At 35.2% G+C, this 20,409-nt stretch overlaps 1 protein-coding gene across 1 annotated transcript; it reads right to left on the minus strand.

The window, feature by feature from the left end:
- Positions 1–1,069: 1,069 nt before the first annotated feature.
- LOC136029193 (thiol S-methyltransferase TMT1A-like) lies at positions 1,070–18,652 on the minus strand. The gene is made up of 4 exons (XM_065707331.1): positions 18,480–18,652; positions 13,359–13,613; positions 9,136–9,295; positions 1,070–4,278 (listed from the first exon to the last, which is right to left on the minus strand). Exons 1-4 carry the CDS (start codon positions 18,593–18,595, stop codon positions 4,030–4,032), a joined length of 780 nt encoding a protein of 259 aa, XP_065563403.1. The 5' UTR covers positions 18,596–18,652; the 3' UTR covers positions 1,070–4,029.
- Between the last annotated feature and the right edge of the window lie 1,757 nt (positions 18,653–20,409).

Consider the following 20,409-nt stretch of genomic DNA (forward strand, 5'->3'; position numbering starts at 1 on the left):
GCCCATTTGAGCCTGAACAGATTCTATGGTAGATCTTAGATTGATGCTTATTGGGGAAAGGAGATAAATTTAGATTATATTAATCGGGTGGGCCTCTGATAATCTCCATCGATAAATATCTTTAAGGGGGATTGGTCTCACACTTGGCTGGTCACTATTTAGGAACTTTTTTTGCAGTTTCATCAACATGATGAATACCTGATAATGCCTGAGTGGTATGGAACATATTGGAAATACGTCATTATGCCTCGTGAAGCAAGGGCATTTGTGAGAGTTGGACAATGGAATGAATTTATATCCATCTTATATTGGGATGCCATATATAGGAGCTCTAGGCGTGACATCAATTCAGGATATACTATAATATTTTGCATATTACGGCTCTATGAGAAATTATTCTTAACATACTGTAATGCCATAATTATGACATTTGACTCCGCTGACATAATAGAAACATTATCGGACAGTCTCTGATTAACTGCTGTATTGAGGGATGGTAGATAAGCTCCACTCAAAACCTTTTCATTTATTTTAGACCCATTAACAAAAATGAGGAAATGGTCACTGTATGTAATTTTATTGGGTTCAGCAATTTTTTTCTGCAGTAGACTGGGGTAACTTCTTTGGTCCAGTATAAGAAATTAGTATTGATTATAGGAAGGGTCCAAGTCCATGGTTGGGTTTGGGGAGAAGTGGGGTGATAGACCTGGATTGCCCTGAAAATTTCGCTTGAGCATTAGCTAACTCATGTGCATTAAAAATGGATGGATTTCTTAACCGGTTATGTGGGGTTTTTGAACAGTTGCCTTTAATTTCAAGCGCAAGCGCTCGGTAAAAAAAAAAAAAAAAACAGGTAAAATACAGAGACGGAAGAAACAGGTTAAAAAACAGAACAGAAAAAGGTCTGACAAAAACAGATGACCTATTTCTGTTTTCCGTTCCTTTCTGTATTTTTAAACAAACAGGTTAGACAAAAACAGAAACAGTGCCAATGTTTAGTGTGGATCGGGCAGAAAGGTCGGGAACATCATGTGTGTATTTGTAGCTCCAGATTAAAATGAAAACAAAGTTGTGTTAGAAATTCTTTTATTGACAAGCAACAATATAAACATTTAAAACACATGTTGAAGTAACACATTGAATAAAGTAGCATATGGATTACTTAGAATGTATTACTCTTTGACCAGAAATAATTCTGTCTAAAACCGTAGGGCGTTCCTGAAACTTTCAAAAAGTAAGCTATTGTGCTTAAGAGTTCCTCTAGCTTCAATACTACTCTGTATATTCTAGATGTATTATGCTAGTTATTCAGCTATTAATTTTAATTTTTACAAGTTTTTCTTGTTTGAATATAACTCTAGAAGATGCAGTTCTAGCGCACCTTATTTAGACTCTGTCTTGTGAGACTTCGAAAAGTTGTCATATATACATTTGGTTTTAGAAATGAGGAAATGTACTGTCACCCAACTTTTGGGCCATGAAATGATTCAGCGATGCATTAATGTAATGTTTAGGCTTTTTTTTCACAGTTGCATCCATAGACGATCCTCATTATGAGTTCTTAATGCAGGACCTGACAAAATCCCTGATGAAATTTAGGAGAGTCTTACATTAGAGCAGCTTAAGTTGACACATCATGACCGAAATTTTCAATATTTCAATGAGAGTTGAAACCCACTTTGCTATATGCTTAATTTTTTTTATTTCAAACCTTGTACCATATAGTTCAATGGAGTGCATTCACTTCAACGGAGAGTCGGCCCTCTGATATTTTGTTTTCAGCTTGTAAAAATTAGAAATTCCTCTTCGTGGATTGCAGTTAGCACTTACTTTTTTTTTAGGTTCCAGCCTCTATGATTCGAGTTAGTTTTCAAGGATGTTTGAGACTGTGTTGAATACAAACCTGAGCTTGTTAATACGATTTAGACTTCCAAAATCAAGGCAGAATAATGACTCATTTCACAATTAGTAATTAATTTTCAAGGGAAAGGATTAAAGGATAAAAGATCTAAAACGAACCAAACTAAATTGAAGAATGAAGCCAAACTTTGACCCGGAAATTACCGCAAGATGGTGTCGTGTTCATTTTCATCCTAGCGACTAACTGGCAATCGGGCCCAACCCAGGAACGCTATTATATAGGACTTTAAACATTTCAGTTTTTAAAATTGTTGTTCATTTCTTGTCTGCAAGTAAATATTAGGAAAAGTTATTAAATGATTTATTAACTGTATGGGAGCATGTAATTACTTATATATTTTGCAGAAACCGAGGAACACATTTACTAAAGTGATCCTACAATTAAGTGGTTGTTTTGCATAGGAAAATTGAAAGCATAGAAAGCAAAAGTGGTCCTGAAATTAAGTGTTGTTTTGCACAGAAAAATTTGCGATTTTCTGGACGTAAGTAATCATTTTCGAAGGACCTATAAGGGTTTATTGTGTGTAAATTCAATACCATTTTTTTGCCGGGAATGTTTTTCGATTTTAGAATGATATAAAGTAGAATGGCACAATCGATACCAGCCGGCCGAGCAGGCAGCTCGAGTACATGCACTTTCTACAAGTCCATCAAATTCTATATTTTGCAATGAATTGTATGTGAATGTTGTATTATGTATTTTTTTGGATGCATTATTTTTGTGAAAAGGTACAGTTGGAAGACGAAAGGAGCCCGTTTAGGATTCCAGGTGCTATTTTTAAGAAGAAGAAGAAAATTTTAATTGGCTGTCACCAGACATAAGATCTCTTAATTTAAGGTGCCTAGTCAAAATCGGTTTTGTTCCTATATTGATAGTAAAAAATACAACTTCTGTTACTTAATAATTATTAAAACCACAATACATTCATACAATAATTAAACAGTTTGAACATATTTAAACAATCCTGAAGTTCAAGATTGGTATACAAGAATAAACATGGACTTGACTAAATAAAGCTCTGATGTGCTGAATAGGATGTACTAGTTGTATTAGTAGCACACAAAATTTTTAAATTGCTTCTGTTCGATCAATTTCTTAGCGTTAGCCCGGATTACGCTTGTTTATACGAATTAGTTACAGGCTTCATATAAAAATTTATCTGAAAACAGAAAATTGGAAAGAGAAAGGAACGCGTAGGATTGCTAGCAGTCATCAAAATCATGAGTGTTCTTGTTCTTTATTTCTTAGTTAGTCTTGTTTCTGGGTCTTCTTAGCCCTTCTCTTTTCCACTACACAGACGTACCCATAAAACTCCGATGGTGTAACAATAGGCGACGATTATGGCAAAAGATGGACATAGTCAAATTAACATTTTTTGCGTCATCTCTTTTATTTTTCATTACCTATTCATTTGCAACAAAAAGGAAAGGATTAGTTTAAAAGCATATAGTACCATTACTAGAAGCATAGAAAAACCCTGTAAAAAAGTTTCTTAAATTTTTGCACTAACAGTCAAACCTCAAAGGTGATTGGAAGACAATGGTCTTACTGAATTAGGTTGAATAGTTTCAAAATTAGAAATTTTCGGTCTTGGTACAGTACTGTTTTACCCAAAGCGAACAGGGTTATATCAGAAGTTCTTTTTTGCTTTTTTTCCAAATAAGGGAGAAAATGAAAAAGATTTTTATAATAGGTTTATATTTACTCTTCGCATTGGCAGAGGTACATTTACTTCATATTACACACTATTATTAAACTATATGTTGTGTTTACTTTTTTATCTTGGAAGTGAAAAATATTTTTGAGAAGGTATTAAAACCCCTGCTGCCACTTTCTACATACTGGGAAAAACTCCTTTTGTTTTAGGCTCGACTATGTCATGAAACAAGTTAAATTTTATGTCTATCCAATCGCAAAATTACACAATCATTATAGCCCACTTCTATTACTGCAAGAAAAAAAAAATTCTAATGCACCTAAACCGAGAGACTTTTAGGTGTTTCTGTTTAAAGTAATTATTCATAAAATTTAACATTGGAAGACCATTCCCTCTGAGATTTGACATAGAGTGCAAAAACAACATTTTAAAATGACCCATCACTAATGTACTATTTTGTCGCAATTCCCCTTGCATGAGGTTTGATTAGCTGGAACAGCCCTGTCGTACCGGTGGCATAAAATCGGTTTTGTGTCAATGAACTAAAACCACTTTTGGCAATCATGTCATCTATATTACGATTTAGCTGGCAGTTGTCGAACAGGAGTGGCCAGATAAACATTGACATCAAATTCTGGATAGTGTGTAGATAGCTTCCTGGACGCTCATGGACGTGTTCCCAAAAATAAAATTTGCCACCCTGAAAAGAAAATAGATTATTGTAATTTCTGATGCTAAAACAATTCACAAGAATAGGAATGGGCGAAGTTGCTCCGCTAAGCCTACCAACTCCATGAAAAAGAGCCAAGAAAGGTAAAATGAAGCATTTAAAATGAAAGAACAAAGTGCATGGATGTATGTAATTAATAGAAACAAATAATTTTGTCTTGTACAAATCATAGAACACGAAGGACATTAAAATGAAAGAATTTGTTGCCCCTTGGTTCCGTGTTAGGTCTACTTTTACTTAAAAACCAGGATTTTTTAGATTTCTCTTAAGGCTGTTAGAAAATTATGAAGATTTTTTTTCGATTGCAGCTTCACCATGGTGCTACATTCAACCGTGAAAAAAACAAGCGTGCTAATTCGTTAATTTGACAATGCTTTTCTTGTTGTACAAAATAGGCTAGTCTAACGCCCCGACTCTTATATTTGTGCTATAATATTTTCGAAATCAATGGATGATTCATCTTTTAAAAATATTGATGCCTACAGGCAAGTCAATTAATAATTTGACTTACCCACATGTAAGTGGTCAACCTTGAATAATTTTGATAATGAACATATTAATGCAAAGCTTTGGTTTTTAGCTATTCAATGACATATACATTTCTTTTCAATTTCTTTTTTTTTACAACAAGATGTTAGGGTTATATTCTTACATAACGTTAAGCGTTCAAGTAAAAATTTTTTAACCCAGTTTACTGAAAATTTTTCTTTTGCTTTTGTATTTTTCAGTATTCAGTATTGCAGTATTTTTCTTTTGCTACACCGATCAGGAAAGTTACAATTTCTAGAGATCCCTGATAACATATTTTTTTTCGCTCATTCTCTGCTGATTTTTCACTCGCATTCCTCATTTTCAAACTTAGCGCTCTCTAAGTGCTAAAGCTTCATAGCTGTAAATGGAGGTCTCTTTCATTAAAAATTGAGTTCCCAGGTTTTCCTGATTTCTTAGGACATATATGATTGCGTAAGTTTTCACTTAACCAATTTAAAGAATCAGATTTCACTTTTACTGTCTTTGGTGCTTTAAGCTATAATTTAATAATTCAAGTTTTCTAGGGCTAGTGTTAGCGGCGAATCTCATATTTGTCTTGAATAAAAATTATCTTTATCTAACGTGCTAAACAATCCATAAATTTCATATAAGGGCTTTCGCTTTTAAAACCGCTGACCCACCAACGAAAACAAATATACTGAATATGAATTCAAGCATAAGAAACGTATCTCACTAAGTAAACTACAAGCTATGAGTATTTTAACGATTCCCTCTACTTAAGTGTCTACTTAAGGCGCGCCATGTTTCGCTAATCATTTTAGACTACTTCTAAGTTAGGTATGGATTTTCCATTAAGAAAAAGTACGATTAAGCGTCCTTTGCCAAAAATCTGCATTTCGAGGAACCGTAATCTTGATAATAGGCACTTTAAAACGTATAAGATGGGCACAAAAGAACCGTACCGACCTCAACATGCCTTTTCTGTGATTTGATTTTATATCATTTGTAAGTATAGTAAAAGTATAGTAAGTATAGTAAAATTATATTTTACAGCATAGTTACAGCATTAAAATGTGATAATTAAAACTAATAATTATTATTAGTTTTTATTAACTAATAATTGTTAGTTTTAATTCTCACATTTTAATGTAAGTTTATATATATATATATATATATATATATATATATATATATATATATATATATATATATATATATATATATATATATATATTTTTTTTCTTTCTCGTATTGTGCTGAAGACCCTTGGACATAGGGCCGAAATATCCACTGAACTGATTCCACTGTCTAGAAAAGAGTTTCCCTTTTGTTTCTACTCTGTGTTTCTTTGTTGTGGAAAGGCAGTGTGGTCTTCGTCGCTATAATGATCATTTGATATTATTTTAACAATAGCGTTCAGTGATATTCAAGTCCTGTGTCAGCATAGAAATTAATTCAAATTAGAGCTCCCTTTCATCAACATAATAATCGGGCATATGGTTCTTATTATTAATTTATGTAACAGGACACAAATCATAGAAGTAAAGTCCAGTGCTCTTTAAGGATAAATTTTCTTTCCTCTCTTTATTTCTATGAAGTGTAGAATTCATTTTGAAGGATTATGCAATCGCTGATGATAGTGAAGAAGTAGGAGAGGGGACTATTCCGCAAGGAGTAGTAACCTAGCGTAGGGCCACTTAAATATTTTTATTATCATGCTTTTCAACACAAACTAAAATTTCCCTCGTATCACAGAATTAGAGATACTAATTTTATACAGAACAACCAACACTTGTTTTTTCTCATTGGTGGACTTTCGGATTTTCATTCACCAAAAGATTTTTAGCCATTAACAAATGTGCGTAAAATCAATTAATTCTATATATCGCTGAAATCTATTCGTAGTATCAGAAATAAGGACAGAGCCCCGAGAAAACCTCATCACATTGGCCTTTTATCTTTTCTAATTAAAGGATTGTATATTCAGTTGGTGGTGCAGCCGAGTGGTAATAAGCGATGATTTTGAATGGTGCATGGAGTGTTCGGTGTCCCACAAAATGTGTTTAAGGATCACAGCCTTTTTACTTAATTTCTCGTGGTGGTCGCAGACCTCCACGGTTTCCTTTTTTAGCCAAATTATTTCTCCAGTGATTATTTTTTATTTCAACATGAGGTTCGTAATATATAGGGATTGCTACTAAGTAGTGTTGTAACTGGTAAAATGGTATGGATGAAATTGGGGATTTTACCATAATTCTGCGAACACCCGTAAAATTGGTATTTTAACTATTTTACGTAATTGGTCTATTTTATGTAACTTACACATTTTACCTATTTTACCGGTATTTCGCCGGTATCTTACATATTTTACTGACATATTTTACGAGGGCTTGCAGTTTTTACAGCTCTAGATGAAGGAACATTACCTTTTTTAAGCCCAGGAAAATCAGAATCATCAAAGTATTTCATTAAAATCTGAAAGTGATGCTTAAAAAGTAATGCTTAACTGCTCTTGTACCTACAAGGCAACTGTAAAACACCAATTTTACCCTATATTTCCTAGAGTTTTTTACCATATTTTATCAATTTTACCTTATTTTGCGAAATTTAATTACCGAGTTTTTATTTTACGGTAATTTTACAACACTACTGCTATTTTTTGCTTGTCAGTGTCTTTATTTTGCTTGGTTCCTCTTTGTAATAGAACACAGTAACAATCTATTCTCTGGAATGATCACTGACACACTCCCCCCAAAAATTCCTTTTCTATTTGAATCATTTAACTCATGTATCTTTTGACTGTGCTTAATAATGACAGTACAGCTGTCGTCGCTTCCTTGGTAATATACTGACGCATTGTCGCAGATTGTTATAATCTTTATGCAGGTTTCATATTCTACTATGCTACTATATGCGCTACCTTTCAAGTTATAGGGGGGGGGGGACAAATTTACCGTTCTAATTTTTTCACTGAATGTACAAAAAGGATTTGTCACGTCATCTGCGTCATTGATACCTGAATATAGCCTTTCCCATGGGCGAAAACTAGCTCTTTTGACAGTTTTCCCAATTTTGTAGCATCAAAGACTTGTTTTAATGTAGTTTTGCTTCTTTTTTAAGAGTTGTACTAATATTTTCGGGGGGGGGGGATACTTACTTTTCCAAGCATCTGCTTTGTCTTTTCACTGGCTGAAAACTTTTCCTCTGATTATCTGATACCATTTTATACCACTTCTTTTTTGTATAATGGAACTGTCAACTATTTTCCTTGGTGAGCATAGAATAATCTGTTTCTCCTGTTTTTTAACTGCTGCTCTGCGAAAAGTTGCCCCGCTTAGCTTTTTTCGTCTTTCAGTAATAGATAATAATTTGTATTACTCTTAAAAGGACCTTGTCTCCATTGACGTTGACAATATTCACCAAACTCTTCATCTTCTGTCTTCCACTTTGGTAGGGTTTTTATTTTAGTTTTATCAAAAAATTTTCAGCATTATTATCTCCAATCTTGTTTCTGACCTTAATTTCGGAAGATGGAAGTGATTCGGTTTACGAAATGTGTAAAGGTTGTTTCATTTGTTTTCTTTATCGTGTTGAATGAAGTTATTTGCGCGTGCGAGTGTAGAAATTCACGAACAGTTTCATTGGTACTCGCAAGAAGAAACTTTTTTCGGAGATTTTCCTGAAAATTTGGGGATAGCTGTAGCATTGACCATATCTGTTGAGCAAGTAGTAAGTTGTGCGCAGTTCTTGCAATATGGCTCCTAATCAGACCCTTTTTTTAGACTTTGGAGAGAGTTAGAGTTCTTTAAAGAAAAAAAGCGTTAGAATATAAGTGGCGCTCTAAGATAAGGGCTAGTCAATTGACAAGCACAGCAGATAAGACGATTATATCTCTAGTCTCTACTCTACCTATTAATTCTTCAATAAATTTAAAAATCATGTGAACAATTTTTCTGTTCCCTGAGTACGAGATTGAATCGAACTTTACTAAAGCCAGCTCGCGAGTGCTGACACCCCCAGACCTGTGCCTAGTTACAAAGAGGTCCCTGGAGAGGGTAACAGTAAACTTTTCAGCTTTAGCTGACTTCCCAAACGTAGATTTTGTATGTCTGGATTCCCCCACGGACCCCGCGGAACCAGCTTAGCTCGGAGGGGAGGGTTCCCTCTTAATATAGCATTAAATTGTTTGTTCATTTTGCCACTTTAACAGAAACACATATACATAATTGCAGGTTTGGTAACCCTTTCTTTATTAAACTACAGACTTTTTACAATGTCAATAGAGATAGGACGTAATATAGGCCAGCATTAAGCATGGAGCAATATTGATCTTACCACTGCAAGGATCCTTTTGACTTCTTTGAGTACTTGCATCACATCAGCGACAGAGCAAAGGACCAAAGTCGATACAACAGCGTCAATACTTTCACTTTCAACGTCCTTCATATCTTCAGCGCATCCAACAACGAACCGATGAAGTTTTATGTCCGGGTGTCTGAAAAAAAACGTATATAAGTACTTATCATAAAAATCTGTTTTCAATAATAAGCTCTTTAGAAATACAGTTTCTTATATCTAATAACGCTCTGCCGCGGAGATACATATCTTCTTTGATGTTAGTTAATGCAATAGAGTTGACTTAGTAAAGAGGAATGTGCCTTATATTATTTTTTTAATATTTCTAAAGGAATGATCACATAGAACCAATGGTCGTAGGAAATCGACGAAGGGTTTATCTGATAGTAAATTTCAAGCTACAGCGCTGTTTTGCGGGAGTGAACCCGATTAGAGTGCAACCTCCCTCCCCTTCGGTGCCCAAGTGCTAAAAAGACTACTACAACTAACTACTAACAACTTACCGCAGCACCGAATCGCCTGAGGCCAACACAGCCACGCACGCCCCTCCTCTATGCCAATCTATTCAAAGCCTCCCTCTTTACTCCCTCTTAAGAAGTCCCCATTGCCTTCAAATCTTTCTTTATGACATCCTCCCACCCCAGAGGAGGACGACCTGTTTTCCGTTTAGCCCTAGACGGTTGGCCGAAAAGGACAATCTTTAGCAATATGTCATCCAAAGCCACCCAAATTATACGGCGAGATAATAAGGGCTGCTCAAGGGAAAGGAATACCACATTATGCACATAGCTCATAAGATAGAGTGTTTATGGATACTTTTTATTAGATATACGGACATTTTTACCTTAAGGAAATAGAAGTGATGAAAGGCTTTCTAATCACTTTGAACACCATAAAGAGAGGCCGTTTGGCCCATGCCCCCTCCAACTCACATCAGCCTCAGTTTTTTTCAAGTTTGAACCTAGACTATTAAACTACTTATGACCTATGACTATATGGAAGGTCTTTGGTCAGTGGTTTTTATGTCGCATGTTCGGACTCGTAGGTTAGAAGTAGAAATTCTCCGTCTTTAATCCTGTTTCTTCGGGATCGTAGGAGTAAAATCATAGATAAACCCTGTATATACCTCATAAATGATATTCCATTTTTGGTTTTCTAGGCCAGGTTATAGTTCATGAGGGATGGACAACCTTTTCTACATAAATATAGATGACATTGAAAACAAGTGATTGCTTAGGTTGACCCATACAGTAAAGCTCAGTTCATAGATATTCCTAATAAAAATATAAGTCAAACGGTTAACAACAATTTCAACCGAATGATATGTGTTATTCAATTTATGGGAGTAAGTTCAACTTTTTCATTTTCAACCTCAACCAAAAAAAAAAAAAAAAAAAAAAAAAAAAAATCCTCTCCTTAGTCTGTGCAAAAACGATTTAGCCAGTAAATCATTTTCATGATGCTCTTAAAATAATTATATTGAACATAATTCCTGTGGTAGACATAAACAATAATAGTTTTTTCCATCTTCCTGAATAGTGCTTGAACTGTAAAATTTGAATCGTTTTTCACTCCTTCAACAAGCACATAGATATAATCCTGAATATAAACCTATTGCCGGAAATAAGTAAATGCAAAAAAAAAAAAAAAATGCAACTTGGAATGCACTGTAACAAAGAGAAAGTACAATAAAGACGAGTTCGTAGCCTAAAAACATTAACATTTTTTAAGAGCTCCACAGGTATTTCCTTCTACCCATAATAGAACATACTTAATTCAATATGGGGTCTTTTAGGAAATAAACGAAAAGAAAAAAAGTAAACCCTTTTCTATTGATATATATATATATATATATATATATATATATATATATATATATATATATATATATATATATATATATATATATATATATATATATATATATATATATATATAAACGCTGGACACAATCCACAGATATATTTAATTCAGAACTTAACAATATAGTTGCGTCGATATTAGAATCATTATATTAATATTGAAGTTGATAATTGAACAATGTATAAGAGATGTGCTGTACTGAATATGAAAGTTCCCAAATGCAAATACTTTACAAAACCACACACACGTATTACTTTAGAACGTATTACTCAGAACAGCGCTTTCTACTGGTCTTTTCATGAAATTGTAAAACGCTTTGAAGGTTCTCAGACCCTTTGAAGGTTCCACTGTCTGAACGCATTGGAAGAGTCAAAAATGAATGCACAAAATTGTTTCCTACGAGTAAAGTTACCTCTGGACGTTCCTAAAAGAGGGGACCATCCTTCTGTCATCCCACTCATCTCCTCTTCTATCCCTGTCACTCTCCAAACAAAGCCACGCCTACTGTCCGCTCCGAAACGTTGGCACATTCCAGAGCTTGAAAATACGCTTAAAATTTTGTTTGACTGGATCAAAGAGCGCCTTACAATCTAGCACCCCATGCGAACCAGCACTTGAGATAGGCTGCTACCTTGCCCCCCGCCATCTCCATCCCTGTGTACCAGATACATACACTGAAGTAATTAGTGCGATGTACGAGAACAATCTTGCTTCAGAAAAGGTAGGAAATGGGGCTAGTAGCTGGTTTCGTATTGAATCAGGAGTCAATCAGGGTCGTGTTCTTTTCCTAATTTATGTGAAACATGTTGATTTACTTGGTCATAAGGAACTCGGCAAACGTTATGGGAAAGCATGGAATCAAATTGGAAGGCAAAACTCTCTTACACATAGATGATGCAGATGATTTGAATATCTTAGTAAATTTTTTTTTCACCTAATATATTCAAGTGTTCTTGGAGGTTCTGAGAGCTCAGGGTGCAAGAATATGTCTGAAAATCAATACGAAGAAGACTAAGTCGCTTAGATTAGGAATAAATCAAGGTAAAGAGATGATGTTGGGCAGGGGCCAATCTCCAGCATTTTTATTGGGGAGGGGCAAAAGGGGTCTGTATCCGGACAGTCAAGGGGCATGGGATATATAATAATTTTTCTCTCTCCACATTATTGGAGAGCCCCCCCCCCCTAAACGACGCCCCTAATGTTGGGTAATGAGAAGATTGAATATGGATAGTTTCACCTTCCTGGGTTATTAGTAAAAATGGTGAACGCATTAAAGGTCTTTAAAGTAGAATAGCCAAGGCCCAGGGTGTTTTTCACAGTTGAAAAAAGCGTACTTGTCAGTTACTGGAAACCCATTCAAGAATAATGGTTAGGTTGCATCTCAGAAAACAGGTTTCATAGCTACAGATACAAATGGCGGATGATACAATGCATTGGACTTGTATAATTTGGGTGGGCCATATATTTGCATTTTAGTGGGGTGGGTGGATGTTGGGTTAGGTTTTGTTGGGCTAAGTTCCCATAATTTGTTTGTAATGTAATACTGTATTATCATGTTTTGTTATATTTCATTAGGATTGACCTAACTTCACTTCTTGGGCGTATTTCGGATAACCGAAAAGTACATAAAAACGTTTGGAAGAATAGGATGATAAGTCTGCGAACCAAGATTAGAATATCGGAAGATACAAAAATGACAGTGGTCAAGTATGGTCCTGAAACGTGGACTCTTCGGAAGATAGTCATCAATTTAGGGCCAAACGAAGAGCCGGTCATCCCCGAATGGGGTGGGACGACGTTGTAAATAATGAGTAAATGGTAATTAAAACTTTTTGGGAGGGTGTAAAGAAGGAAGCTTTGAATAGATTGTAATAGAGGAGGAGCGTGCGCAGCTGTGTTGGCCTCAGGCACCTTAGTGCTGCAGTGAATTGTTAGTAGTATGGGACAGAGATATGCTCAACCATGTCGAAGTCGTTCCATATGACCAAACCTCATGGAAGACTTCTGCTGGTGAAATTACGGATACTGGGTGAGGCGGAACAGCGTCTAGTACGCGTCAAAGGTAAAGTAAGCAATACCTGGAAAAGAGTTTTGGTTTTTCTTACGGTTTGATGTTTCATCGTCTAAGAAGATAGAGTTAAATAAAATTGATCAATATATTAAAACAAAGTAGAGATCAATGGAATTTTTTTTCTGGGTTTACTGTCCTATACATTATTATATTAAAATGAATTTTTTTTACAAAACAATTTAAAAAGAGAAGTTTTTAGAGGGAAGTATAACTAGTTTAAGAGCAGAATGAAAAAAAAGAATATCGAAATGAGATAACAATTACTTACTTGGACTGAGACTCGAAAAAGGCAGGCTTGAAAAATTCATTTGGCTCAACTACTGTTAGCTCACAATTGTTGGGGAAAAACTGAAAATTGGCTCCACCACCGGCACCAATTTCTAAAACACGAAGTATCCCCTTATTTTTGTACTCTGGATCGCAAGAGTCCTGGTCATGGAGAGGTTGAAAATGGAGTTTTTTTTGTGACTCGTGATTTATATGGTACTTCTTCAGCATTACAATAGTAAACTTCGCAAACACCCTAAAATACGAAAATCGAAACCTTAAGTTTACACTTTATTAATACCCCTCAGGGATCCTCAATTACAATGGTTATCCGTAGAAAGTTAAGAAGGCGCTCATTCGATCGAAAATTTTAAGTTCTAGCACACTTTTTAAGGACCCAAACTGAATAAGGAAAAACCTGTCACACCTTCAGCGCTACAAGTTCCCTTGGATACCCGCACAGCTTCAGTGGGTATCATATCATAATTTGACGAAAGCCGCTTCAATCAGATCGGGTGAAAGGTAAAAAAAAAGTGGGCTTCCAGGATCGATATGGGGCGGGGTGTGCAATCTCAAATGTAAGAGCTTAAAGTGGCATAGATACACTTTAATAGAGTGGCGGCCATGCCGTAGGATTTACAGAACATTTTATTGGTTAATAAACCCATGAGCAGCCAGTTTTTTGGAATACTAGTCTTTGTTCTAATCAATTAAGGAGACATATCCGAGGCAACACGGAGCGTTGTCTATAGTAAAGTGTCATGTGCCTCCCATGTACTATTTTTCCCTGACCACTTGGTAAGAAAGGTGTGGTTGTAGAAATTTCAAAGAGGGTTCACATGAAAGGAAGTTGGCAGTTCTAGTCCCTTTTTTAAGGGTCAAAAGTCATTGGCAGCAACCACTCCCCTGCCGATGCTTTTGTCCTTGCTACCTGCAGACGTAACCACCCCTGATATAGGATCAAATTTTGAAGCAGTTGTTTTTTTTTCGAATTATTAATAGGTCAATAAATATTTTTCCCAGGCTGTTATAGCCCCCCCCCACCCCTTGGGGCAAGAACCCCGAATTATTTAAACTATCAATCGTTCACAAACAGGTTTTGCAGTGGAAAAAGAAGGAAGGCATATTTGATCCTTTTTATCATATTTGCAAAAAAAATTTTGAGGGAAGTAAAGAGCGAAGTCGAGAGTAAGAACGAACAAAAATTATTACTTCACGGGCTATTTAGCATATATCGATGAAATTAGTGCAAATAACCAGCTGGTGATATTTCTCTATGTTTTCAGGATTATCGAAAACTAGCGCTTTTGAAAACACAGAAGCCAAGTATAAAAAACAAGAATATTGCTTTAGCAGTCAAAAGTGAGTTTGTAGCCTCACAGCAACAAACTAACCAATAACGCTTTCCATAGTCTTACACGAGCTGTGATATCAGTAACTTCCAGTATACAATTAAAACAAGAGCTAAGACCTTATATGGCACTTGTGAAGAGGTCGGAAGAGCCAAGAGCTCATATGAAATGAGCTCTAGAAAATTTTAAGAATCAATAGATTGATTTAAAAGAAAAGTCGATAGGACCACCCCTGGGGAAAGAAGAAGAAGAAGACGAAGAAGAAAAAAAAAACACGCACCCGTGATCTGTCTTCTGGCAAAAAATACTAAATTCTACATTTCTGTAGATAGGAGCTTGAAACTTCTACGGTAGGGTTCTCTCCTACGCTGAATCTGAGTGTGATTTTCATTTAGATTCTATGACTTTTAGGGGGTGTTTCCCCCTATTTTCTAAAATAAGGCAAATTTTCTCAGGCTCGTAACTTCTGATGGGTAAGATTAAGCTTGATGAAACTTATATATTTAAAATCAGCAATTTAACACGATTCTTTGATGTAACAATCGGTATCAAAATTTAGTTTTTTAGAGTTTTGGTTACTATTGAGCCGGGTCACTTCTTACTACAGTTCGTTACCACGAACTGTTTGATTAAATATGAACTGCACACTAAGAATTAACTTCTTCCAAGCTTTTCCACTTAAGAATGGCACCAAAAGTGCTGTTGTTAGTGCTATATCCCAGTTACAGATGATAAAAAGCACGTAGATATGAGCAATAGCTTTCAAATGAGCCATTAAACATCACTCTAAAAAGTTCTTGTAGCCCACTGGCCCCAGCTTTTCTACTTGAGACATGGTACCAAAAGTGCTGTTTTAGAGCCATTTGGCACTTGCATGTTGTAGAATGTATAGGAAGAAAGTAGATATGAGCAATAGATTTTATATGAGCTATTCAACATCTTTCTACAATGTTATGGCACCCATCCCTTGAGAAATAGGACAAAAAGTGCCATTTTTAGTAGCATATGGCACTTGCAGATGTTGGAATTTGTAAAAAGCACGTAGATATGAGAAATAGCTTTTGAATGAGCTGTTAAACATCTTTCTAGGGTGCTGTGGTAACCCACTAGCCCTGGTAAAAAAAAAAAAAGAAAAAGAAAAAATGTGAGACAGATCAATGCTACCCACACAAAAAAGTGATTTTTCTTGTTGTTCAAGATGGGCGACTGTAATTTCCGTGTACAAGGTTTTCGACCAGGCTTATTCCAATGGTACACTTTTCATTTTGATGTGACGCCATTTTCGAGGGGTTTTCGGCTTTGTTTCGAAATCACCATATATTTCTTTCCGCAATAAACTTTTATTTTTAAGACAACCGAAATAATAGCTACCATTCCTGAATCCGTGTCAGACGACAATTTTTTTCACTAAGCAGTTTTTTTTCAAAATATGTTTTTCAACTTTTGGTATGAGGGGCTATGGTTTGCTCTTTACTAGGTTTAAGGTACCGCAGCAACCATGATGTGGTATTTTCTATTTTTGGCCAAAAGTAAGATCACGGATGCATGTATATATTTTTTTTCAGTGGTGAACATATTGAATTAGTGATCATAGAAGATCGGGAGAGGACTCACTTGATCAGAAATCAAAAGTTCTAGTCAGCTTTTTTAATGACCAAAAAGATTAGAGGGCAACTAGCCCCCATTCCACACCCTTTATTCTCCATGGTCTTCCGACAAAATTTTGAAGTAGCTATTTGGCTCAACATAGTTGGAAGGTCCAATAACTATAACTGCAGAGATAAAATGACCCCCACAGCCCCTGGGGAAATGGCTGTAAGTTAGAAAATTTGTCCATTGTTCACGTGTACTATTTGTTATTGGGAAGTATAGCCTATAGACGTTTCGGAGGAGGGGGAATTTTGTGCTTGGGAGATTTTCCATGGTGAGAGTTTTCCATGGGGAGAGAAGTTTCCAGGGGTATACTTACAAATTTGATACTGCTGAAATTTGCCAGAATTCATTTACGAAATTCTTTTATATTTTCTTAATTTGTCTTTGTTGACTCAGTGCTACATGAGGAAATATTCGTGGGAAATTTTCAGCGGGTCTGGAATTTTCTGAAGTATTTTTCCGGAGGGGGGAATTTTCTACTGGAGAAATTCTCAATGGAGGGATTCCGTGGGAGAAATTCTCCTTGGCGGAATTTACCGCGGGAGCAACGGTATTTTCCACTGGGAGTGTGGGGATTTCAGGGAAACTTTTTCCATAGAGGGGGATTTTCAGCATGACTTTAAAAACGATCAGACATTGAAGTCTTTTTCAAATAAAAGTATGCTAAGGGTATTTTTTAAGCGGAATCGTCCACAAGAAATTTTCGGGGGTGATTTTCAGCGAGGATTGAATTGTTCAAGGGGAGTTTTCAGGGTAGGGGGTATTTTACTGGGTAGGAACTTTGTTTGGATGAATATTCTGTGAAGAGAACGAATTTTTCATGGAGGGGAGCCGAATTACCCGGTATTACTTGAAAAACCATCAAAAATTAAATAAAAACCAACGAGTTATAAAGGAGCAACATTAGAACTTAAACCAAACATAACTTATTCCCTATATGAAAAAGGTTGTCTCCTCCTCCATAACTTGCTCTTTACTCTTTAGTTTGATTTTTTGTCCAAATGCACTGATGTAAATGAATTTCTTTTTTTTTGGATTTTTAATACAAGCCCGGGTGGTAAATTTTTATTGTTCATATTATTGACTTAAGAATAAAGTGAACATAGCACTCGATGCCTTTTTCTTAAGCTCTCTACAAATATAATAATCGCTTCTTTCGCAAATTAAAAATTTAAGCCCTTTTTGAGTTCTTGAAAATGACCAAAATATTTCTAGTTTTTGGGTATAAAAAGGCTTAGAACATTGGTTTCAAAATTAAAACAAACAACTTAATCTAACCTAATCTAAACTACTCTTTAAAACAAACCCAATTTGCAGTAGAAGCGATTATTGTATTCATAAAGAGCTTTAAAAATGGAATCGAGTGGTATGTTTACTTGATTCGAAAGTCAATAATATGAACAACGAAAAATTTACCTTCTTTTGTTGATTTTTTTGTGAATAAATTATGTCTCTAATGAAAAAAAGAAAACATATAGAACGGATTTATTATCATGGACAAGTTCTGACTAGATTTTTTTGTTCAATTAGCTTAAACTAGTAACTTTTTATATTTTTTTTGCAACATGAAATATAGATAATATGGCACTGTTCTAGGAATTGATGTTCACTCACCAGTCACGGAGACTTTTTGAATATTTTCTCCATAGAAATACTATTAAAAGGAAAACAAAGATTGGTACAAAATAATCAAAAATTAAATAAAAAACAATAATTTATAAAGGAGCAACATCAAAACTTAAACCTAGCAGAACTTATTCCCTATATGACCTCCTCAATACCTCGCTCTTTACTCTATAGTTTGACTTTTTGTCCGAATGCACTGATTTAAATTAATTTCTTTTTTTGGAGTGGCAATACAAGCCCAGGTTACTGGGCTTGTAATTTTGGATTAAAAAAAGGGCTAACAACAAAAAATATACCTTCTTTTGTTGATCTTATTCTGAATATATTATGTATCCATTGGAAAAAAAAAAAAACATATAGAACAGATTTATTATCATGGACCAGTTCTGATCAGATTTTTTGTTTTTATTAACCTAAACTAGTAACTTTCTTTTTTAGCAACATAAAACATAGATAATATGGCACTGTTCTAGGGATTAGTGTTCGCTCACCAGTCACGGAAACTCTTTGAATACTTTCTCCATAGAAATACTATTAAAATGAAAACAAGGATTGGTACAAAATATCCTCCTAGAAGTGACTGAATAGTAACGTCAGCTTCACCCATCTTGCTTCAAGATGTTTATCAAAATTTAAGAAATATACTAGATTTATGAAGAAAACCATAGTATAATAATCCATTGACGCTGGGCCGTCACCATAGCTACAGTTTAATGAATAGATACCAAAGGCTATACCCTATTGATGGGATTTTTTAACGCAAAACGGCTCAAGGATAGCAGATGCCAGAGTCGAAAAATTGTCGCGTAGAAACGGTTCACTGCAGCCATTGAAGCGCAAATATTTAAAAAGCATTTGCAAAGGAAAAGGTTAAATCAAGTTCTATACATAATTTCTGAGACCGCACTGGCTAATTATGATAAAGCATAAAACCACAAAAAAATGAAAAAAAACGAGGACAATAAAATTTCTGCCACGACTTTTGTATATATATATATATATATATATATATATATGTGTGTGTGTGTGTGTGTGTGTGTAAACTTTGCACAGGCTTTATCTTATCCTCGTTTTCTTCCTTTCTTCGCGATTTTTATGTTTTATAATGAAAAATATAAGTCTTATCTTCTGTCCTCATTTCCTTGGAAATACCCTACCAGGCCTTGCGTATTAAAATCGTGTATTAAAAGACACAACCCTCATGTTATTTGTCAAATATTAATGGAAAACTTATAATAAACATGTTAGTTTTTCATTTACTTGCAATTTATGATTCTGTAAAGCTTTGAGTTCAAAATAACAGATGCGATTTTGAACATCACTGTAGAATTATTTAAACGCAGCCGTTGAAGCTTTGTGACGTATAAGCTTGCTAAACTCAATTTTCATTTGTTTTATATTTCGTCAGTTATGGTTGCTGGAACCACCTGACCAGGGTTACCAACTGTCGCACTTTTGTGCGGTGTCGCACTTTTTTGGCCATTGTCGAACTGCAGTATGTACGATTCCATAAAAGCCGGAAAGTGTCGCACAAAAAAGAAAGTGCAACTGTTTCTTTGTCGATTAGAGAATTGACTTTAATATGCCAGAATAATCATATATTTAAATTTTTTCTTCAATAATCGTTTTTAGAGGAAATTACAGTTTGAACCCTTAAAGCGACTAAGAGGGTTCAAGATAGCACATGGTAGCCAAAAGTCCATAAACATGTGTCTGAAAAAATTTTCGAGGCCATTTCGACAAAAACGGCCATTTCGGTAAATTTGCATTTTCCAAGATAATTTAGCAAGGACAAAGATGAAAACATCACTTGATACCTTTTTTATGAAACAGTTCGTAGCAACGAACTCTAAGTAAGGAGCGATGCAGCTCACTACCAGCCAAAATATAAATTTCGGCAGTTTGATATCAATATTAAGAGAATCGCTTTATTATGTTGATTCCAAATAAACAAGATTCATTAAGCTTAGTGTTACCCATCAAATACTAGAGCCTGTGGAAATTTGTCTGATTTTCGAAAATGAAGGGAAGTAACCCCTAAAATTCCAAGAACCTTAATAAAAATCACACAACCAGATTCAGCCTATCAAAGAACCCTACTGTAGAGGTTTTAAGCTCCTATCTCCAAAAACGTGGAATTTAGTAATTTTTGATAGAAGAAACATCACACATCCGTGTTTATTTGTTTTTTTTTCTACTAGTAATTCTATTAAACCAATGGCCCGATAACGACGGGGAAGGATTCATTTGCACGTAATTTAAAGGTTCTAGTGCCCTTTGCAAGTGAGCGAAAGATTGGAGGACAGCTAAGCCCCCTCCCGTGCCCCATTTCCCCCCAAAATCGTCCACTCAAAATTTTGAGATAGCCATTTTGTTCAGCATAGTTGAAAGATCCAAAAACTATGCTTTTTGAAATAACAT

Source organism: Artemia franciscana, chromosome 7, assembly GCF_032884065.1.
Source record: "Artemia franciscana chromosome 7, ASM3288406v1, whole genome shotgun sequence".
Classification (NCBI taxonomy): Eukaryota; Metazoa; Arthropoda; class Branchiopoda; order Anostraca; family Artemiidae; genus Artemia; species Artemia franciscana.

Bases quoted from the DNA above. Each gene is read 5' to 3' on its own strand.
- LOC136029193 (XM_065707331.1), bottom strand. From the start codon at position 18,595: ATGGGTGAAGCTGACGTTACTATTCAGTCACTTCTAGGAGGATATTTT. The intron at 13,614-18,479 runs GTGAGCGAACAC...TTCGTATTTTAG, and splicing joins TCAAAGAGTTTCCGTGACTG to GGTGTTTGCGAAGTTTACTA. The intron at 9,296-13,358 runs GTAAGTAATTGT...GTTTTTTTTCAG, and splicing joins TTTTTCGAGTCTCAGTCCAA to ACACCCGGACATAAAACTTC.